Here is a 24201-nt window from a genome sequence, read left to right on the forward strand (position 1 = left end):
GTTGTAGTCAAGAACTCATTCATCCCCTGGGGACTATACACAAATGAATCCTTACAGTCCTAGTGCAGGTGTCACCATGTGTAGGCCTCCTCATTAAGGGCCCTTCACTAAGGAGTTTTCTCCACTTTTACTCAGTACTTTTTTATACTTAGCCCTTCTCCTTAGACAAGGAGATGTGATGGCAAACAGTAAGGGGATCTAGAATATGTGATAAAGAGCTACGTATGTCAAACATGGACTCAGGTCCAACTTCAGCATTAGGAACTACCTTATGGTAGGTCTCTTTTCAGAAACTGTAATTGACTAACACCTTTAAGAGTCATTGACAGCACTGAAGTAAACTCTGAACACTGATCAAGCTGCAATAATGATGTAATTGTGTTTTAGGATGGGGTCCAGGATAATGAATGAGGATGGTCCTTGAAGGCCTTACTGTGGGTCTTGTGAAAGCGAGCTAGGTCTTCCTCTTTCACAGTGGGATTCAGTAGGCATCACTTAATTCTGAAAGCCCAAAGCTATTATATTGGCATGTTAGGAGAGATTTGGATGCTAATAACCAAAGAATAAGCTGAAGCACTGAAGGTTTTTCTGGAAGGTATAAATGAGGGGTACCTGGGACACAACTGTTGTTGGTAGCAAAATCTGTTGAAATGATTGTCTCCTTAAATTGGATGCGCATTTAATTTTGAGTAAAAATTTTAAAAGGAATCAGCGATGGGATAGAGGGAACTTAATGTGGGGTGTGTGTGTATCTGAGCAGCTAAGGGCTTGAGTGTAGCAGACGCTGTCATACCCCACTTTTATCCCCTTGGCACTCCATTCTTGTGAGTACAGAAGGCTCTTTACTAGAAACATCTGCAACTATGAACCTGAGGGCTTGCCTGGACACAATGAGATGCCCAGCTTGTACATAGGTGTTTCACAGTGGGCGGGCCTATGAAAGCCTACCCCAAAGTCTTAGGAAGCTGAGAGGCTGAAGAAAGAGGCTGATGAACACAGTTTCTTAGAAAGAAACATTTAAAAGTACTTATAGAACCCATGTTTGTGTCTCGGGCCGCCACAAGACAAGATGGTGGATCCCTGCACCATTACCCCCAAGACCCAAGGCTTATATACCACAGGGAGAGAATTGGTACAGCACAGATTTGTAGGACAATTGAAGTATGACAACATCAAAATTATTTGACCTAAGGGAAGGATTTAGGGTAAGTAGTTGCTCTTACACAAGAAACAATAGATAAACTAGAAATTTCGGAGGCCTTCCCAGAATGCTGGTCAATCAGAAGCCAACGTGGCAGATTAGTTTCCAAGATGGAGTTGCTTCAGCCTCCACAATGGGTCAGACTGGAAGAGACAGGGAGATGCCCCAAAGTGGTAGAAAGGGATCTAGACAGGGCACTGACTTTATCCACTGACGTTATTCCTGGGAGATGATCCCTCAAAGCACCAAGAGGTAAAGGGGGAAGTGAGAGTGGAAGGAGCCAATGAAGGGGCATTCTCTGCTGTGGACAACAGGAGCACAGTCCTATAAGGGACCTCTGGGAGATGATGCGCACGAGCCTCAGAGTTATGGAGATAATCTCCAGGACACTGTGGCATTACCATTGTTAGGACTTCACCTGGTCAACTGGAAAAGTTGCAGGCAGAAGGGATGCACTGGTGCTTGTGAGAGACTTAGGGGAGAAGGTGAGTATGAAGACCCAGGGATCGGTTGGTAGTTGCTGAGTGTCCCTTATGCATTAAGGGGAAAATGACAGGTTCTGCTCAGCCAGTTATCAATTTAAGTCCCAACCTGAAGGTCAAAAACTTCACGGCAGCATGAAGAGGGACCTGCATCTGTTGTAGTTAGAGAATAGACCCAGGACTAGATTGTCAGCAAAACTTCAGAGAAGGCTGAATCTACAACCTTGGCAAGTCTCTTATACCAAAATCAAGGCCCTGATAAGGAAGAAGTAGATCATGAAAGGTGGAATAAGGATAACTAGGTGGATGTGTTCAACTGCCCCCTTGTAGAAGTATCCACTGCCCCTTTACCAAAAGATAGCACCTTCCCCCTTTCCTGAAGACTATGCAGAGTCTCCACTGAGGTGGCTTTATGCCCTGCGAGATGATACTTGATTTCTTTAGATTTGCTGTCACCTCTTCCCTTGGCTACTAGATTAATAACTCAGGTCAAGTCTCAGCATGGCCTGATTATGAAAGTACTGGTCCTGATATGGAAGGAATGATCCATTCAGCTAAGAAAGAGCAACAAAAATTGGAGAACATGCTTGAGAATATATCTTGAGCTGGTGCTGAACCAAGGGAGATAGAATATAGGGCTGGATAAGATAGTAGATTTGTCGGGGCACATTCTCAGGACATAAGATTTAATGTCTTAATATACTGCTGGGACAGTTACTAGATGCTTGGAAAACTATGTTCCACAACTTTATGGTTTGTGAGTATGGAAGCCCTGGTTCTCAGGGAGGAGACATTTCTGTCAGAACACAGGAAGAATCCCGCTAACCCTAAAGCTATTGATGCTGCCTGGTCATTTAGGGCTCTTCATGCTAATAGACCAGCAGGTAAAAAGAGTTACCCTACTGGCAGAGGTAATTGACCCCAACCATCCTGAGGAGCTAGGGTTGCTGCTACATAAGAGGGGCAGAGAGGAGTCTGGTCAGAACTCCATGTTAACTATACATGAGCAATTACAACAACTGCAGCCTGACTAAGTCATAGAAACTAAGACCCCAGGGGAGCAGACTAAACCATCAGAAGTTACCTTCTAGAACCAATTGTAGGGGACACGGATGATAAATGCTCATTATGGCCTCTAGACTGCCACGGCAGTGAGAATTGTAGTTCTCCCATAACCCTCTTAGAAGTTTTTCCCCAGAAGTTGTTACCAACCATCATTCATCTTGAAGAATCTGTGACAGGATACAAGTGGATCTGATGAATCTGAGCCACACAAGGGGTGAGCTGTAGTGGATAATGTCAGCATCTTCCCACATCTCCCCATACCTGTCTTTGTCATTTTTAGGTACGCCTATCATCAGTCTAACTTCCAAAGCTAGCACATAGACCTATTTCTTAGAGAACTGCCCTCGGATTCCCATAGCACACAGAAAGACCCAGAAGAACCTGGAAATTTAACTCCTCTGGGTAGCCCTTAACCACTGTCTGACATCAACATGGGATGACAGACTCAGCTCCCTTACTTTGGGCTGGGGCAATTCCAGGGCATGACTTTCCCTCCAACATTTTCTTGAAGGATCAAGTTAAAGTTCCCCTTTGTGAGACCTTGCCTAAGACTGCTCTCCTGCTTGGTGTCCTCTTTCCCTGTCCTGCTTCTTCTACTGCCTTACTTACTTCCTGTAGCAGCACTTCCTTAATCAATCACTGGTTCTCAAATCCTAGTTTTGGAATCAGCTTCTAGAGGAGCCCAATCTAAGACACCTGCCAATATATACTTTACAGCATCACTTCAATTACCAGCCCATAAAAATGTCCTCTTAAATTAAGCTTCATTACTCAAGGAAGCATCACAGGTATTTTTCCAGGGGTAAACAGACTTTTAAAGAGCTAGTTGTTATCATTTCATATTTTACAGATAAGGAAACTGAAGATCAGAGAAGTTAAACTATCATGCCATGGTCATGTATAACTAGAAAGTAATGATGTTTGTAATCAAGCTGCATTTTATTTTTCTTTAGAATGCATGCTTCTCAACTTCACCACATGGGCTAGAAAGGAGAATAGTATAATCTTCGTGTCCTGAGAAGATAATGACCTAACTCTGATAGAAGTAGTAATGAAAAGGAAGCAGTGGATATAAGCATGTCTCAAAGAAGGGAAGCCACCTGATTAGCTGTGGAGTAAGAAGCAAGGGATTAAGAAAAGTCACCTATAATACTTTATCTTCCAGCCTGGGGGACTGGAAAGTTGAGAGAGGAAGCGTATGTATATGCAGATGAGGGAAGAGCCAGAAAAGGGCGCAGAGCCAGGTAGAGTAGAGGCATAATATGTCTGTACTTGATCTCATCTCTAGGTTTAGAAGCGTTTGGAAAAGAATAATTTTGCCCATTTATGTGCAAATCTCCAGCATCCATTCTTATACCCATCATGTCTGGTAATTACAGAGATGTGATTTGCATTAGGACCAGATGCAGGGATCTATTGACACAAAGAAGACACCTGATAATTACAAAAGTTCAAATGCAGCCAATCAGTGAATACAGACTGGAGAAAGCAACAATTGCCAATGGAAAGCTCGCCAAAACAGACGAGTCTGGCTGACAGAAGAAGAAAAAGCCTTTTATTTAGAAAAAGTATAAAATAAATTGCACCCCCCTTTTTTTTTTTTGTCTCTACCTTTCATAGAAAGATTGTCCTGAAAGGCAGACTCCCTCTTTTAATGAGATTCTGGAAAGACAAAATAGCTGATTAGCCCCAGCATTTGAGAAGAAAGATTTGTCCAAATTATTTTTAGAAAATTAGCACCAAAGCCAAACAGTCTCCCTTTCTGCATTTTCATGATCTCTGCATTTATTTTCATGGCCTCTCCTTTACCTCCTGCCCATTACTCTACAAATCTCCAGGCTCCTTCTCTCACCTTCTAGTTTTCACAAACTGAAACCAGACTGCTCTTTCCAAATCCAAGACCTGGTGATGACACTTTTCCTTGCCCGTGCTTCCTCGGAATCCTTCAATGGCAGCCCATCCCCACCTGAATAACCTAAACTCCTCCCTCCACAGAGACCCAAGTCAGGCTTTCCATAGGTTATGGAAAATGACCAACAGGGCCAGGCATGGTGATTCACTCCTGTTACCCCAGCACTTCGGGAGGCTGAGGCAGGCGGATCACCTCAGGTTAGGAATTCGAGTTCAGCTGGCTAACGTGGTGAAACACCATTGTAAAAATAAAAAAATTAGCTGTGCATGGTGGTGGGCATCTGTAATCCCAGCTACTGGGGAGGCTAAGGCAGGAAAATTGCTTGAACCGGGGAGGCAGAGGTTGCAATGAGCCAAGATCACGCCACTGCACTTTAGCTTGGGTGACAGAGTGAGTCTCTGTTTCAAAAAAGAAAAGAAAAAAGAAAATGACCAACAGTCCTTCCTTTCATGGGCTTCTAGATTTTTTAATTCTGTGGGCTAGAAAGTTTAAAATTAACAAAGAGTGATTTATAGATGCAAATGTCTATTACCACCCTTATCCCATAGAAGAAAACATTTGAACATCTAAAAAGTAGAAAAAGTAAAACTAAAATAAAAGTCCTTTAGGTTCCCCTAAAGCTTCTGTGTCTTAGAGAGAACACTGGCTGACGCTATTTGGTTGTAATACAGTTGTTTGAAATAGGTATTTGCTGTTTAAGGAACAGGGAACTATTTTTGTTGTTTGTTGTTGTTGCTGTTGTTTTCTCCCTGGGGCATTCTGAGTGCCTGGAAGCACTTGATTTGCTTGTGTAGTCCAACCCTTAAATGCCTGGTCATTCTCGGTGTGATCCTGCATCCCAGCCCCTGTCGCCTGACCCGGCAATGAGTCAGCCAGCCCCGTAAGAGGGAGGGCAGGGAGAGACACACGCCCAGCCTGTGCCATTGCCGCTGCCCCCGAGGTGACTTGGTAACTCCTGCAGCTCCCCCAGTAGAGGAGAAATGACTCTCTTTTCTTCAGGCAATGAGACTTCTCCACACCTGCTTAGAATACAGATAAACCGGAACCAGTAAGTCTCTTCTTTGGCTCAGGATCCTTCCTTTTCTCTCCAATTGGGTGGTCTCAGGAGGAAGACAGGCAGCAATAGAGATTGTTTGTGTGCAAGCCACAGTCTGTGTTTCTGTCTAAATATCTCTAGAGGAACAATTAGCTGCTCCGTCCCTAGAACTACATAATGAGTTTTTTTGTTTTTTTGTTTTTTTGCTTTTTTTTTTTTTTTGAGACGGGGTCTCGCTCTGTTGCCCACGTTGGAGTGCAGTGGCGCCATCTCGGCTTACTGAAAGCTCCACCTTCCGGGCTCATGCCATTCTCCTGCCTCAGCCTCCCAAGTAGCTGGGACTACAGGTGCCCACCACTGTGCCCAGCTAATTTTTTTTTTTTTTTTTTTTGTATTTTTAGTAGAGACGAAGTTTCACTGTGTTAGCCAGGATGGTCTCGATCTCCTGACCTCGTGATCTGCCCGCCTTGGCCTCCCAAAGTGCTGGGATTACAGGTGTGAGCCACTGCGCCCGGCCATAATGAGTTCTTAATTAGAATAATACTCATCGAATCTGAGTTGGATATTAAAAAAAGTAAAGAGAGATGGGGGCTGCTGGATGGAGAGTGAGTGAAGAAGTCAGGGAATGTGAGATTTCTAAGGGATTGAAGAACAAGGATGTCAGGTGTATCCAGAGTAGAGAGCTGCCAGGATGGAAGGATGTGCCAGAAGGTGATTTGTTTGAATGTAAGTTTCCAAAGTGTTCTAGCTATTTATTGCTGCATAGCAAAGTATGCTGAAACTTGGTGACTTAAAGCAACACCCACTTTAACATATCTCATGCTTTTGTGGGTCATGAATTCAGGCAGGGCTCAGCAGGGCAATTCTTCTGAATGATGTAGCTAATCACTTACTGTATTTTATGTACTACGTAAACTTACTACTCAGATTTAAGGAAAATAATACTCAAATTAATTTTTGAGGCACAGTTTTTCGGTTTATATTAATGGACTGTGACAACTAATTTATACCTTGTGGAATTTATCTCTATTTAATGAATTATCTTGAAGACTGGGATGACTCAATCAATTAACATTCTTAGCATTCTTTGAAAATATGTTTTAGGCCATTTTATAAAATTGTGTTATTTATGGATGCAGTGGCTCACGCCTGTGATCCCAGCACTTTGGGAGGCTGAGGCAGGCAGATCACCTGAGGTCAAGAGTTTGAGACTACCGTGGCCAACATGGTAAAACCCCATCTCTATTAAAAATACAAAAATTAGCTGGGCATGTTGGTGGACGCCTGTAATCCTAGCTACTCGGGAAGCTGAGGCACAAGAATTGCTTCAACCCTGGAAGCGGAGGTTGCAGTGAGTTGACATTATACCACTGCACCCCAGCCTGGGTGACAGAGTGAGACTTTGTCTCAAAAAAAAAAAAATTGTCTCGTTTCTTAGTATGTGTATGTCTTCAACTTCATTCCCTATACTACTTATATGACCTACTCTGCCTCTTGAAAAAAATATGGGTATATGAAAACCTCACCACATCTAATTCTTTTAGACATGAGGAAAAATTATATATATAAATATATAAAGTAAACAAGTTCAACCCAATAAATGAGTCTTAAATAGTACTGGCTGTGAAACTTATTATTTATATAATATAGGTCTTAAAATCTAAAAATGATAGTTTTAGAGAACTTTTCTAAAGAATTATAGTTAAGATAATCCATTAACCGGAACTTGTAGACTTGTCGGGCATTTGGCATCAGAACTTGGTTTTTCCAACTAGTTGTTGTTTTTGTTTGTTTTGCTTTCTGTTTTGTTTTGTTTTGTTTTGTTTTGTTGGAGACAGAGACTCACTTCTTCACCCAGGCTGGAGTGCAGTGGTGCAATCTCAGCTCGCTGCAACCTCTGCCTCCCATGTTCAAGTGCGTGGGCCACCATGCCTGGCTAACTTTTGTATTTTTAGTAGAGATGAGGTTTCACCATGTTGCCCAGGGTGGTCTTGAACTCCTGACCTCAAATGATCTGCCCACCTAAGGCTCCCAAAGTGCTGGGATTACAGGTGTGAGCCACTGCGTCCAGCCTCTGACTAGTTTTTAAAAGATATTTTTGTTGCATTTATCCAATAAAACACATCATATTGCAATGCTTTGAGAAACAGATCTGTTCTCATTTTATTATTAACAATATTAATGGTTGCAGGGAGCCAAAGGCCCGTGGGACATGACCAACTCAGAATTCCACTGCAGACTATATGATCAAACAGCAAACTGTTTTTTATGAATGCAGGATATGGGCAAACTCACGACTGCTCCTGCCCACAGAAGGTTTGCTGGAGGCAATTACTCTCTGGCCCGAGGTTATCTACTGCGACATCTAGAGAATGCAGTCTTACAAGCCTACTTTGGACCGAGCAGCTGACCCCTTCTTCCACCCTCCTTCTCACTATCTCTTTTGCCTAATAAATACGGAGGGCTGTGTAAAGCTCAGGGCCCTGGTCCACTAGAGGCAGGGTGCTTCCAAATATACTCTTTTGTCTTTGTCTTTTATTCCTGCATTTGCCCCACTGTGTTCAGTCCCCTAGGTCCGTGCGCGCGTTACAAGTGGCACCCTGATTAGCCACAGAATCAAGTGCTCTACAAATGGTTCTTTAAAATCCAGAACTGAGTAATTAACATTCTTTTATGAAAACACATTTATTAACTTTCAAAGAAAATCTTGTAATGGTTTATTTTAAAAAAACTAAAAACCATTATAGTACCTGAGATAAAGCAGTCTTCAGACTGAGTCACAAAGCTGTTGGGAACCCCACCCCCACCGGCATTCTGATGCCCCTCTGACAGTGACGTCATAATGTCCTAGTTAGACACAGGACCTGCTGGGCCACAGAAAGGAGGCTCTGGAAAGACGCAGTAGGTTACTGGATAAATCACTTCAATTTCCCAATGAATTTTATATTGTTTATTTTTATACCTGGAGTTTTTTCCTTGAAAGGTGGCACTTTGAAGCCTACTATTGAAGGTGAGAGAGTATTTAAAACTTTTATAAAAATAGTAGGTAAGAAGGATGACTCATAATTATGAAAAATTGGTACGTGACAATTTTCTACAGGATGATATAAACTTTCTTGTTGGAGATATGGTATGCTTTAGATTTTAAATCTCTGCCTCTAATCCTTTGTGAAAAAAATGCAGTTAGAAAAAGAAAGCAGTAAAAGAAATCAACATATTTGTGATCTATGGTGTGTAATACTTTTTTTTTTAGCATTGCCTAATGTGATGCCTTTAAATGAAGATGTTAATAAACAGGAAGAAAAGCATGAAGATCATCCTCACAATTATGCCCCTGCTAATGAGAAAAATGGCAATTATTATAAAGATATAAAGCAATGTAAGTCTTTAAAGTGAATAGAAATGTATATGCAAAAGTTGATTATTCTGGTTTGACTTAAGTCGCCTTTTTAAAATTCCATCACTTCCCCCTGCATTTGTTAGGTATTTTTTTTCTACTTCTGTGACTTGCCTGTTCATACCCTTGCCCATTTTTCCATTACGTTGAATTTTCATTTCTTTTCAAGGGCTCTTTTTATGTAGAATATATTAATCCTTTTTATGGTAAAAATAATAAATATTTTCTGCCAGGATGTTGCTTATCTGTAAGCCTTATTTTATTTTATTGCATCTTACTCATTTTTTGAAACAGGGTCTTGCTCTGTCACCCAGGCTGGAGTGCAGTGGCACGACCATGGCTCTCTGCAGCCTTGACCTCCCAGAGTTCAAGCAGTCCTCCCGAGTAGCTGGGACTACAGGCACATGCCATCACACCAGACTAATTTTTGTATTTTTATGTAGAAACGGTGTTTCATCATATTGCCCAGGCTGATCTCAAACTCCTGGGTTCAAGCGATCCACCTGCCTCACCCTCCCAAAGTGCTAGGATTATAGGTGCGAGCCACTACACCTGGCCAAGCCTGTTTAAGTATCTTTAATTACTGAGAAGATTTCAAGTTTTATAATATCAATTCTGTTTATTCATTTCTTTATAATCTCTGCATTTTGCGTCTTGCCTTAACAGGTCTTATCCAGTCCAAAATATTGTTTTCTTGATTTTTAAAAGTAGTTTTATGTTTTTAACTTGAGCTTCAATTATTTTTGTGTATGGCATAAAGTAGGGATAAAGCATTATATTTTTCAAGGATGATAGCCAAGTGTCTAACACCAATTCCCTACTAATGTGAAACGTTTAATATAATCAAAACTCTAACAGGAAATTAGGCCAATTGTTATACTTATTTTTTTAAACTGTCTGTTCCTAGAAAAATACCAGTGTTTCAACTTTTATACTTTCGTAACTCATGGCATGAGTGTTGGGTTGTGACTTCCTTTTATTTTTTCCATGGCTCTGTCTCAGGAATTGCTCAAAAATGATGAAATATTAGTGGCACCATTTTTATGTGTGTTGTCCATAATTTATCTGTTATCTTGTTAGAGAACATTTAGTCTATGTGCAGTTTTTCCCATGTACATTCTTCTCATATACACACTTGGGTGAATTTCTCTGTTCTCACAAAGAGAGAAATGAATACATATGTACATATTAAATACACGCACATACATTCGTGTGTGTATAGAATTTTGTGTCACCTTATGAAATTTTGGAGAAAGGAGACACATGTGCATGTTCAGTCTGTTGTCTTGATCCAATTCGCTTTGATCCTTTGGTTGGGGGAATATGTACATCAGTTTTGAATTGCATCCAACTCCACTGATGAGTCTTAAGAGCAGCATTCTTTATGTGTATGTGTAGATTTGAGTATATGTGAGGGAGCTTAATTGTTATCAAACAATACGCTTTTAAGCTGAAGTGTTCATTCCATAGTCTAACAGAAGGTTCAAGGGCAGGTAAATGCTTCTTACTTGGTTTTTTGATAATGTCAATACTAACATTGATAACATTGCACATCTACAAATCTACTTCAGCACCTGTTATGGGCTTACTTTTTTTTTTTCGACGAATTTCGCCAATAATTGCTTCTTGGAAGGGGTCATTTGACATAAAGATACTAGTTTGGCTTTTTTCAATTAGTTTTAGATTTGACCCTTGCCCCTCTTTCTTATTTTATAGATGAAAAAAAATGACTGTAATTTTTTTATTTTTTTATTAGTGCATATGTTTTAAGAAAAAAAACTCAGAGGAAGAAAAAGGTAAGGGAAAAAAGTGACTTAGCTAGTTGCTGAAGACTTTTGCTTTTGTTTTTAGATGTGTTAACAACACAAAATCCAAATGGCACTGAGTCTGAAATAACTGTGAGAGCCACAACTGACCTGAATTTTTCTCTAAAAAACTGTAAGTAGTGAAAGGCACCATTGCACATGTAAAAGCCATTAAAGAGATTTCAAAACAGCAATAGAGACTGCTGGGGAGAAAAAAAAGTCTTCATTCCTAAATAAGACTGACATTTTCCCTCTAAAGTTGATTCTATGACTAGGATCCAGCTTAGCTCTTGGCCATCCTCTCTGCTTTTCTCACACTTCCTCCCACACAAATACGCTTGAGGCTCCACCTCCATTACACTGATCATTTCAGAATCCGGGGAGGTTCTTGCATTTCTAAACCTCATACATTTGGTTTATGTGGAAAGAAAAATTAAATAATAACTAAATTTTTGATTCTAGGAAAATTTACATCTTTCTTAAACCCACATTTTTACGCCTCCTTTCTGGGTTTTATCTTCAGCTTTAAATGGGGAAGAGAGAATGTTTCTAGCTACGGCAGTGTCAATATTGAGAAATGTGAACTCAGGAATGCCTAATTATTAACAAAGCTACTTGATAATAATGAAATATTTTGAGCAATTTCAAACCTTGGGATTTAAATGAGACAGTGACATTTCAAGGGTGTATATTAACTCAGTAAATCACTCATGGGAATCTTGCTTATGCACAACAAACAATATCTTGAGTTGTCTGGGACAAGACATGGAGAGGCAGCTCTTAAGTGGACCAGGTACCTCAAATTCCCTTAGGATATGAGTTACTGAGTACAGACCGCAGGACCCAAGGAAGAGACTGCAAAACTCTCACTTTTATTTCCACAATTCAGGCTCCCAGAGGATTGTCAGGGAAAGTGGGATGGGAATAAGACATTCCTGCCATTTTAAATGGGGCTGTGACAGAAGGAGACCTGCTGGCATGGTGGGGATGTTCTAGGGGAGCAAGCTCTCAGGAAGATGGAGATCTGAGGATACCTTTGACTAACGGTTGCTTGCTTAAGTATAGTCCCTAAAACTCTGAAGGCAAGGGGGGTAAACTGAGGCAATCTAGATGCTTTTCTCCAGAGGATAAGGGTTGCAAAGCAGAATTTAAGGATGACTTACTAGTTTTTCGAGTGCTGCTTGAATCACTATCAACTCCAGTAACTGATTCCCTCTCCCAACCTTCCTTGTCAGCAAGACACCTGTGATGGGTTTGTGGGCTGGCTCAGTGTGAATTTTTTCTGCCCCTCTGTAGAAGTCCTCCTATAATGGGTGCCCTGCACTCCGTATGGAACTTTATTGACTCCTGTATTAAACAGTTAACTGAAATGGCCATCGACTTGAAGAAAGGGTCCTCTAGTCACAGTTGTTACCAAACACTCCCTTAGTGACATACCTCCAGAGGGACCTATTACAGACTGAGATATATACTAAATTAGACCTGAAAGCCCTTGATTTGTAGTCCGAAATCTTTATATCCAAATGTCTGTTTCCAATTTACAAGCATACTTAATATTCAGCCTCCCTTTTTTGCGTCGTTACACTGAACAGCAGCCATGCTGCTCTGGACAAAGAAGATCATTTCGCGGCCTGTGCAGGGAACCATCTGGAGCCAATTATCTTCTCCAAGAGATCTTCTTTACCTCTAAAGAAAGCCTGTGGCCACATGTTCCTTTTCCTCTCTTTCACAAATTATAGTCGTGTTAATCCCACCTCAGGCACCCCATGATCACAAAAACTTTATTCTTCAATACCTTCTTCTTTCTCCTTTAATTTATTTCAGGAAAATGTTAATGTCTTTCTCTTCCTTTTTCTTTGTTCTTCTCTCTCCTTTTCTTTGTTCCATTTTTAGCTTAAAAAATATCTAATCTCAGATGTTTAGTCAGTATTTTTACATGCCAATCATTCTTTTTCCCTTTTCCTAGATAAAATTGTCAATGCAACTACATATGAAAAATCCGCCAGTGAAGAAGAAACAACTACTAACGAACCCTCTCATAAAAATATTCCAAGTATTTAAATTACTACACTGTATTCATACCTGGAGCATATCATTATGTGACTTAAAAATTTAAGTTTCACTACTCTGAGCATTACATAAAGTCATAGCATGCTTAAAGAATTTACACTGCTACCTTTTAAAGTCACTAAAATCTTTTAAATGGTGAATGTCTAAGAGTCAGTCTTCAGGTATACCTGACAAGGGATGGGAAATGAGCGTTTGTAGAAATAGAATTTTATTTTAATAAAATTGTATCACATTTGTGTCTATATTAAATACGTATTCACAAATTAGCATATATTTATAAATATAAGTATATATCGAATGTATTTGAAATATAATTCATTTTGCTAATAATGAAAAATATTCTGCCTGCTTGAGGAATAAACTTATCTCTGGTTAGGATCAATTGTTAGTGTTTCCTAAGATTATTTGAGGTTGGGGGTTGGGAGTGGGAGGCTGCAAAATCAAAATGACCATTTTACTTCCCTCTCAAGAATACTGTTCCTTATAAAATATTTGTGGAGCCATAACAACCCAGGATGGCTCTCCTCTAAGGTCTTGAATGAGTGGTCTAATTGAAGAGAATGGATACTTTTGTGTCGTTACATGAAACCCTATTTTCTCCAGTTCATGCAATCCAAGTATGTTTCTAATGTAATTATTCTGAGTTTGCATTTTTAACACTACTGAAAAAAATCTTTTTTGATATGTTTAAAAATGAAAACCTGATCATCCTGGCATTCCCCTTCTTAAACGTCCCTAGGAACTTACTACTAAGTTTGGGGTCAAGTTTTAACTCCTTAACCAAGCATTCAATTCCAAAACAATCTGGCCACTGTGAAAATGTTCCACTCTCAACTCTGGTTACATTCCCCATCCACACCCTTCACTCCAGACTTACCTGAAGCTCCCAGAGCTTACTGAGCCTGCTTATGAGTGCGCGTTTGCTCACGGCTGGAATGAGCTCGCTCTCACCTTGTTTGCCTGGTGAACAATTGCTAGTTCTCTAAGCTTATATGGGAACATCATCTCCCTTTTGAAGGGTTTCTGGCCTTAACAAGTTGAATTAAGCCCTGTGCATACCACCTGTGCATTTCTACTAAAGCCTTGATTATCCTGCTACATAAACAGCAATGATTCTTGTCTGCATCCAAAATTAAGGTGGGTTCCTTGACTGTAATGTCTGAGACTTGTTTACTTGTGTATAAGTTAGTGCCAACCCCAGGGTCTGACACACTGTAGGAGCTCAAAGTTTAACTGCTAAATGACTAACAAACAAATGACTGTTACTCAAACTAAATTATTTTGTTATCCTGTTGTGTTTTTTTGTTGTTGTTGTTGTTGTGTTCTGTTTTGTTTTAACAGGATCAACCCCAAACCTGCCTGCATTTTGGACAATGTTAGCTAAAGGTAAAGTCATACAGCTAGTTAGCTCGGGGAATGTTTTGGTTTTCTAAAATCTTACTTAGAGCTAAGATCAGTCTAAATACCTCTAATAATGAGTTGATAAGTCAACATTTTGTTGTCCCTCATAATAGCAAAATTCAAAACAAACCTAGAAAGGTGATAAAGTGTCACACATTTTCTGATTGCCCACTCTTTACAAAAGTTTTATTCTCTTACAAATGTTAGTTATTCAATTTATTTATGATTAAAATTTTTCAGTAAGATTCTTGCTCAATATCATTCATCTTTGTGTTTGGAGCAGTGCATGCAAAAGCTCACAGAGATGCATGTATAAATGCAAAGTATATATCAAAATATATGCATGCATAAAAGTGTGTATCATAAATATATAAGCATGCATGTATAGCATGATGTACATAGTATTTCTATGCATGTGTGTATAAATGCATGTGCATATATGGATGTACACATGTATAAAGGTAATGCATGTATCACACAGAAATATATGCATTGTATATGTGAAATATATACCATATTCAGTTGATCATTTTTCCATATTCTGTGTTTGCATTCTGTATCACCTACTCATTAATATTTCTTTGTCACCCCAAAATCAGTAGTTGCAAAACCTTCACAGTCATTTATGGACATTGGCAGAGCTTTGAAAATTTTTAATTGTCTGACACACACATTCCCAGCTGAAATAGAACAAGGCAATATTCTGCCTTCTTTATTCAGCTCTCGTTCTGTAAATAAGTGTCATTTTTGCACCCCACTTAGTGCCACATTTTTTGCATATTTTGTGCTTTTTTGTTTATGATTTTGCTATTTAAAATGGCCCCCAAATGTAGTGTTAAATTGCTGGTTGGTGTTCCTAAGTGCAAGAAGGCTGTGATGTTCCTTATGGAGCTAATATGTGTTAGAGAAGCTTCGTTCAGGCAAGTGTTATAGTGCTGTTTTCTATGAGTTCAGTGTTAATGAATCAACAATATATATTAAGTGAAGTATCTTTAAACAGAAACACACATAAAACAAGGTTATTTATTGATCAGTTGATGAAAATGCTGTGACCAGACTTGCAGGAATCTAACCCTGTATTTACCCTGGGAGGAACAGTTCAGTATTTGCTAATACAGTGTTTATAGGACTTTATAGAACATAACTGCCATGAATAATGAGAGCACACTGTACATATTATACACACATACATACACCATCAATAATTTTAGTAAGTGAATGTTGTTTACCATAACACCAATTTATTGTTTTAACAGCTATAAATGGAACAACAGTGGTCATGGATGATAAAGATCAATTATTTCACCCAATTCCAGGTAAGAACAAAATATTTCAATTGACTGGGTGCAGTGGCTAATGCCTATAATCCCAGCACTTTGGGAGGCTGAGGCAGGTGGATCACTTGAGTCCAGGAGTTGGAGACCAGCCTGGGCAACATGACAAAAACCTTTTCTCTACAAAAAATGCAAAAATTAGCCGGACATGGTGGCATACCATTGTACTCCAGCCTGGGTGACAGAGTGAGACCCTGTCTCAACAAACAAACCAAAGTACTTCAATTAATAGACACATAAATACTCTTACACATCTTAGTGTCTTTATGATGATACTGTTTTTGGTGTATGAAAGGCGGTATCATGGTGACTAACATCTCAGAGAGGACATTTACTGTTTAGGAGAGTTATAGTTCCTAAGCATTCTTTTTTAGTTATACTTTGCAGATGACCATTACCACCTTCCTGTTTTGTAACATTTATCCCTGAAACCAAATGGAGGAGGTGAGTGAATAATATGTAGAATGCAGTCTTTTTTAAAAACAGACTTTATTTTTAGAGCAGTTTTGGGTTTAAAGAAAAATTTGGCAGAAAGTACAGAATTTCCATATTCAACCCTCCTCAGTTTCCCCTACGTCTTGCATGATATGGTACATTTGTTACAATTTATGAACCAATAGTGATTCATTATTAATTGAAGTCCATAGTTTACATTAGGATTCACTCTTTGTATTATACAGTTCTTTGGGTTTTGACAAATGCAAAATATCACGTGTCTACCATCCCAGTATCATACAAAAGTTTCACTGCCCTAAAATCTCCTCTGCCCCCATCAATTCATCCCTTTGTTCCTCTCTCCCCACGAACTCCTGACAACCACTGATCTTTTTACTATCTCTATAGTTTTGCCTTTTCTAGAATGTCATATAGTTGGAGTCATACAGTATGTAACCTTTACAGACTAGCTTCTTTCACTTTGCAATATGCATTTAAGATTCCTCTGTGTTTTCTTGTGGCTTGAGAGCTCATTTATTTTTATCACTGATATTCCATTGTATGAATGTACCCTACTTCATTCATCTACTGAAGGACATCTTGGTTGCTTCCAATTTTCGGCAATTATGAAAAAAGCTGCTGTAAACACTTGTGTGCGGGGTTTTATGTGGACATATGTTTTCGACTCATTTTGGTAAACACCTATGAATATGATTTATGGATCATATAGTAAGACTATGTTCAGGTGCAGTGGCTTGCCTATAATCCTACCACTTTGGAAGGGCAAGGTGGGAAGATGAGAGTGGTTATTTTTGTAAGAAACTACCAGACTATCTTCCAAAGTATTTTTGGAATTCTCACCAGCAATGAATGTGAGCCCCTGCTGCTGGATACGGTTTTCATTAATGGCTTAATTATATTAATAGAAGTAAAATAAACTCCTGATTTGAATGGAAAACTTCATGAAAAAAACACATTAATTTCCCCCAGAAAACCTCTCTCCTACAAATAATTGGTTGAAAAATAGGATGATGACATATCTAAGACCTGTCACCTCATTTGTGCGCTGGATTGATAGTTGTGGCCATTTGCCTTGTGGTACTTCAAGAAAATTGAGTGACTTGACTAGATGCTGTAATCCCAGCACTTTGGGAGGCTGAGGCAGGCGGATCACCTGAAGTCAGGCGTTCGAGACAAGCCTGACAACATGGTGAAACCCCGTTTCTATTAAAAATACAAAAAAATTAGCCAGGCATGGTGGCGGTTGCCTGTAATTCCAGCTACTCAGGAGGCTGAGGCAAGAAAATAGCTTGAACCTGGGAGGCAGAGGTTGCAGTGAGCTAAGATTGCACCACTGCACTCCAGCCTGGGCGACAGAGCAAGACTCCATCTCAGAAAAAGAAAAAAGAAAGAAAAAAAGAAAAGAAAATTGAGTGATTCTTCTTTGTTTAGAAAAGTTATAAACAGGAATGACAAATGCTGGCTCATTTTATAAATACTTTGCCATTTCTTCTATTTAATAGAGCTTGATTGATTTTATTGTTTATTGAGCACATACTACATGTTAGGTGTTGTGGGCACATTATTATGTTAGTCCTCACAGCAACTCCATGAAGTTGGTATTATCTTCATTTTACAGTTAAGAAAACTGAGGCTTAGAGAGAAAAGCTGCCCACGCTTATAACTAGCTTTTCTGTAACTTCCAGAGATTATGAGTTCCAAACCCTTCTCTAGTTCTGACCATCACCTAGATAAAGAAGATATACTATGAGCACACATCTTTATTAAAAATCCTTTCAGGAGACAGAAAAGCAATTCAGGAGCACAGCCCGTTTTAACATAATTTGTCTGATTATTCCCGAAATAATAGACCTCAAAGCATTAAAAGAGTCATTGACAACTGTATACATTTTCATGGTCTAAGGTCACACATTGACAATTGTAATTTTTAAAAATCAGAGAATATAGACATGGAAGCTTGTCATTGCTTATGACCTAAATATCGTTACCTAGAAAATAGTGAAAACCCTTGGAACTTTTGAGTTGGCAGATGCTGGGGGTTAGCTAGGGGAAAGGGGAGAAATAACGACATATTGTCATCATTAAATGTTTATTAAGTGAGATATATATTCAGGCAAATATAAAATTTGGCAGTAAAGCTATCATTTCATTAATAGATTTAGTTAAAAAAAAGATTCTTGATATCTCTGGATCCAGACATAATATTATATTTAACTTATTTTAGAAAGTTAAATGAATTGATTCTATTTATTTTTGTAATGTGAAGTACACTAGATTTAGTCTTTTCAGTAATAAAATGGCAAAACTATCTCTTAAGCCTCAGGGAAGAAGCATTCACTATACCCCACCCTTTTAGCTTAAAAGAAAAATCAGTGCATGATCCAACACTAGAGCATGTACCTTTACCTCCTGAAAGATTGGTCCCTTCGGTGTAAGTCAATCGTTTTGGAAAATAATCTCTTCAGACATGGTAGATTAAATCAGATAAAGTCTGCTATACATTTTGACATCTGGTAATCTGGGTTTGAAACCAGATTTTGCCACTTACTATGTGCAATGGGCAAATACAGAAACTTCCATGATACTGTAAAACGGAGCTAAGGACAGCTCCTTCAGGATTGCTGTGAAGGTTAAAGAGGAAAGTTAAGAGTGTTTGGCGTTAGAGAGTAGCTTTCTCCTTCGCATTGCCTGTGGGATGGGAGGCCTGCCAGTTAGTACTCTGGATGGTGGAGGGCTTGCTTCTCTGTATTTGCTTTGCAATCTTTACTCCTTCAGGAAAACACACTGATCACCCTATTTTCCACTGTATTTTCTTTCTTTTCAGAGTCTGATGTGAATGCTACACAGGGAGAAAATCAGCCAGATCTAGAGGATCTGAAGATCAAACTAATGCTGGGAATCTCGTTGATGACCCTCCTCCTCTTTGTGGTCCTCCTGGCATTCTGTAGTGCTACACTGTACAAACTGAGGCATCTGACGTAAGTCTACAGACCTCTGCAGTCTTTACAACAAATGCATGACATCGCATTCTCTCCCTCCTCTCTTTAGTAGATTCTTAGGAATATGTGACCTCTGAATTTATCCACATGGCATTCAAATTGATTCCATTTACTGTATTCAGATGGAGCATTGGGCTGTCTTTAAGGGAATATCCTACTTGAACTTTTTCCCAATAGTCATCCAGAGATAGAAATAACCTTAGTCAATTGGAAAGGATAAAGAGAATCTAGATATGCTCTTTTTTATATAGCCCTGGAACAAATATATTCTGTTCTAAATAGCACATCTGCTTAGCATCTAATGTTTTTTATTCAAGCAAGCCTTGAGACTTTCAAAAAACAGCCAGTCTCTATCACCTTTACACTGTGAGACCTGTCCATTGGCTCTTTCTTATCAAAATATTAAATTCAACTCAAGCCTGATTAAGGGAATTATTTAACATTTTTCAGGCAGTGTAACAGATTACCTTCAAAAATCCTAACAATTGCTTAATGTTCATAATGATCATTAATTCCATTCTTTTCATTGTGGTGTTTTTGATGAATGGTGTATTTCTCTGGCTCATTAAAACTGTGATCCTAGGTATTTATTCCCCTTCATTCAATTTCATTGTACATGTTTCTTATTAAACTTTCATTAAGGCAACTTTAACTATTTTAGTAAATTGGTTTATAAATTCTAGAGATTTGAAACATGCTTCAAAGTGTTAAATATAATCAAATTACAATGAAAGAAAAACTAGGCTGGCCGCGGTGGCTCCCGCCTATAATCCCAGCACTTTGGGAGGCCGAGGCGGGCAGATCACGAGGTGAAGAGATCAAGACCATCCTGGACAACATGGTGAAACCCCGTCTCTACTAAAAATACAAAAAGTAGCTGGGCATGGTGGCATGTGCCTGTAGTCCCCGCTACTCGGAAGGCTGAGGCAGGAGAATCATGTGAACCTGGGAGGCGGAGGTTGCAGTGAGCCAAGATTGCACCACTGCACTCCAGCCTGGTGACAGCAAGACTGTGTCTCAAAAAAAAAAAAAAAAAAAGAAAGAAAGAAAAGAAAAAGAAAAGGAGAAACTATATATCATTTATATAATGTTACTAAGTAACTAATACACTGGGCAAAATTCGTATATTTTAATTTCTGAATGCTTGTCTAAGCTAAGTTACAAATGTACACAATTAAAAACAATTCTTGATATATGTTCTTTTCTTCCTCAGTTATAAAAGTTGTGAGAGTCAATACTCTGTCAACCCAGAGCTGGCCACGATGTCTTACTTTCATCCATCAGAAGGTGTATCAGATACATCCTTTTCCAAGAGTGGAGAGAGCAGCACATTATTGGGCACCACTTCTTCAGATATGAGAAGATCAGGCACAAGAACATCAGAATCTAAGATGATGATGGATATTTCCACAGGCTCAGATGATGAGATGCACTGAGTAAGAGGTGGAACCTGGTGAAGAAATCATACTGATGAATAAATAACTTTAATTCTTTTGTCATCAAGAGAACTTTCTTTATGTCTTCTGTTAATGTCATGAGTTTGAAGCTCTGCTGAGACATTCTGGTGTCTTAAAAGGAGGACAGACTCAATAAAAATTATCTCTCAGTTATAAAATTTAATGGAAAATGCACAAGAAAATAATTTAAGGTGTGAGAAACTCATCAAGTAAAAGCATTCCTGGAGAGTGACTTTGAAAGATATTTTCTCTAGGCTGGTTCATTTTAAAACAAGGACATTTAGATACTTACCTTCCCCAGGGGTATTTTGAGAACATCAGGGAACTTACCACTACCTGTGCGCCCCCTCACCACCAGTGAAGCAAAAAGAACACACCTGTTCATGTTTTATTGACAAAACAGTTGTGCCATCAAGAGATGAAACTAAATTAGTGGTAGGAACTCCTAGCCTTCTTGAATTGTTTAAAAGTCATCAGGGGCTGCTCTCACATGGCAAAGAGTAAGAAAGAAAAGATATTTTTCCATTTCTTTTTTCTTTTCTTTTGAGACAGAGTCTCGTTCTGTCTCCAGGCTGGAGTGCAGTGGCGCGATCTTGGCTCTCTGCAACCTCTGCCTCCTGGGCTCAAGCAATTCTCCTGCCTCAGCCTCCCGAGCAACTGGGATTACAGGCACACGTCACCACGCCTGGCTACTTTTTGTATTTTTAGTAGAGATAGGGCTTCATCATGTTGGCCAGGATGGTCTCGATCTCTTGACCTCATGATCTGCCCGCCTTGGCCTCCTGAAGTGCTGGGATTACAGGAGTAAGCCACCGCGCCTGGCCATATTTTTCTATTTCTAAAGTATCCATAATTGTTTGAGACAACACGGTGTTCCAGAAGAAGAGAGATGAAGAGGGGAATTCCAGCAGGTAATTTCCTAGATGGGGACTCATGGACCCTAAGCCTTTACCATTGAAGTGCCCTTCTTTCTCTCTTCCCCCAGGCGTCCAGGATTACTGTGTTCCACTGAAAGAAAAGCAATGCCTTTCAAAGACTTATTCAAGTTTATTAGTGACTTTTGTGGCTATCCATACCAAAAGTATTTCAATTTACAAAGACAAAAAATAGGGATAATGTTTCCTTTTTATAAATTAGTTTCGGCTGGGCGCAGTGGCTCGTGCCTGTAATCCCAGCACTTTGGAAGGCCCAGGTGGGCGGATCACAAGGTCAGGAAGTTGAGACCAGCCTGGCTAACATGGTGAAACCCCGTCTCTACTAAAAATAGAAAAATTAGCCGAGTGTAGTGGCACATGCCTCTAACCCTAGCTACTCAGGAGGCTGACGTAAAAGAATTGCTTGAACCCAGGAGGCGGAGGTTGCAGTGAGCTGAGATCGCGCCACTGTACTGCAGCCTGGGTGAGAGAGCCAAACTACATCTCAGAAAGAAAAAAAAAAGACATTAGTTTGAAGTGGAGGGGTTTAGGGACATGCATCATGTCTTTTCGGGATATGTATGAATACGGGAGAAGAACTTAGGGCATGTTTCATCACCCTCTTCAATTCTTACCATACCAACAGCTTTCATTTACTTTGTTTCATTTTCATTTACAATGTTCTAAAGCGCCTACTTTATAATAGGCGCTTTAGAACACTGTATCACATTAAATCCTACTATCTTATGAAAGGTGAGTTTATTTTACAGATAAAAAAACAGAAGTTCGGGTAAGTCAGATAAATTGCCTAAGAGCACCTGCTGTGCTGTGCTTCCAGTCTGAGGTTCTCTCCATGATCCATGAAGGTGAATAGTCAGACTAGCAACAAAAGTCTTTAGGAGCAACACAGGTCCAGTACCCAAGACACATAAGGTTCCTTAACTCGGGTGTTCTTTTGGCTCTTGGGAAACTGTTTTCCTTTCCTTTAGCTTGGGTATCTATAATCCTTCTTCCCCGCGAGAATAAACACACATTTTACTCTCACCTGCCACTTCCCCTACTATCCATTGTCAGAGTCCTTCACTCCGAAGTTTCGCCCCAGACTCCAGCCCAGTCTCGCTCGCCATTGGTTGGGAAAGCTACGGAGCTCCGCCTTTGAGTAGTGATGGGCTATATAAGACGCCATCCTTGCGGGAACAGGCAGCAGGACAGGCGCTCACCTTTGCCTGATCTATACCAACAGTGCTTACAGTTTCTGAGCCAGTGGCGGTGGCCTGGAGCAGCAGCCCACGCTGCCCTCTGCCTGTTACTTTTGCCATTTTCTGTGCCCTTTTGACAGCTCCAAGGATCGGTGCCAGCATTTGTACTGCCAGTTCAGGCATCTGCAGAATGGTAGAAAAGTGAGGGAGGTGGTTGCGGTTGCCTGGAGGTGCTCCAGGTGGAAAGGAGTTGTGTTGAATCCACAGGTGAGAAAGGGACGCGAGAATAGTATCAGGTGGGCTTGGAGAGAGGTTGATAACCAACTATTCCCACGTTTTCTCTCCACCCCTCCTTAGGAGGTGCCAAGAATTTTCCTGATTGGAAAGAGCTGGAAGAGCCACTTTTCAATCATGTAAAAAGTAGTAGTAGTAGTGCTAATAGTAGTGGTACTTGTCTGTGGTACTAAAGTAAAGCATTGTAGAAAGTTAAGTATAGCATTACTCTGCCTACAATATATAAAATGACCAAAAGGGATATGTTAACTATTTTTAAATGGGCTACTCATCCTCAGACAGTTGGCATAGTTTGCCTTGTAAAGTGCAGTGAAGGTATTTTGAGGGGGCTGGAAGGGGAGTGGGCACATGAATGCCAGGAGGTACTGGTGTGTGTGGTCTCTTTTCCGCCCCCTCCTGCTCTAAAAGTGAGAAGAGGGTCTCACAACCAGTGCTGGTTGGGGAGAGGTTATCTGTTTTCTCACTGCTGACCCTCTATGCCATCCATAACTAATCCTTCATTTTCTGGACAGGTTTTCTGGACCTCTGACCTGCTTGCCCTGGAAGGCATCATCAAACCAGTCCCTTTTCAGTCTATCAGTTTCTCCCCGATTCTGAAACTCCTTATTTCCTTTCGCTGATGCTCCCTAATCATCCTCTTCCCCAAACCTCAAAGGGGACTTTCAATTCTGTTCCCCCATCCCCATAGGTGTATTTTGCTGCTTTGTTTTCCTCTCCCTTAACTACTCACAGTGACACAGGTGAACCCCCAAACGGGGGCTCAGTCCGGGAGGGTTCTTGGCCAGGTTCAAGAGCCAGCGAACAGTGAAAGCAAGCAAGTTTTTAAAGAGCAACATACAGCACAAGTGGCGGTTCCATAGGCAGCAGGATATCCCTGGCACAGCAGCACTTGTGGACTGCCGGCTAGCTATATTTATACCTACTTATAATTACAGGCTAAGTAAGGGGTAGTTTGTTCAAAAACTTTCTGGAAAAGGGGCAGGGAGTTTGTGGAACCATATAAAGTAACTTTCTGCCATTGCCATGGCATTTGTAAACTGTCATGGCACCGGTGGAAGTGTCTTATAGCATGCAAATGGAGAGCCCAGAGCAGGAGCTACAGCATGGGTTGCTGCTATATTTATACTCACTCTTAATTGCATGCTAATTAAGGGGTGGGTTATTTTAAATTTTCTAGAA

General features: G+C 40.0%; 1 protein-coding gene across 1 annotated transcript; it reads left to right on the forward strand.

The window, feature by feature from the left end:
• The first annotated feature begins 5586 nt into the window (after window positions 1–5586).
• EQTN (equatorin) lies at window positions 5587–20661 on the forward strand. The gene is made up of 8 exons (XM_015117579.3): window positions 5587–5708; window positions 8950–9075; window positions 10945–11031; window positions 12865–12951; window positions 14310–14354; window positions 15626–15685; window positions 18984–19137; window positions 20372–20661. Exons 2-8 carry the CDS (start codon window positions 8964–8966, stop codon window positions 20592–20594), a joined length of 768 nt encoding a protein of 255 aa, XP_014973065.1. The 5' UTR covers window positions 5587–5708; window positions 8950–8963; the 3' UTR covers window positions 20595–20661.
• The last annotated feature ends 3540 nt before the right edge of the window (window positions 20662–24201 follow it).

This window comes from Macaca mulatta, chromosome 15 (assembly GCF_049350105.2).
Source record: "Macaca mulatta isolate MMU2019108-1 chromosome 15, T2T-MMU8v2.0, whole genome shotgun sequence".
NCBI classification, from domain to species: Eukaryota; Metazoa; Chordata; class Mammalia; order Primates; family Cercopithecidae; genus Macaca; species Macaca mulatta.

Coding starts and splice junctions, on each gene's coding strand:
- EQTN (XM_015117579.3), top strand. CDS start 8,964: ATGCCTTTAAATGAAGATGTTAATAAACAGGAAGAAAAGCATGAAGAT. Junction 12,952..14,309: donor CTCTCATAAAAATATTCCAA/GTATTTAAATTA, acceptor TTGTTTTAACAG/GATCAACCCCAAACCTGCCT. Junction 19,138..20,371: donor TACAAACTGAGGCATCTGAC/GTAAGTCTACAG, acceptor TTTCTTCCTCAG/TTATAAAAGTTGTGAGAGTC.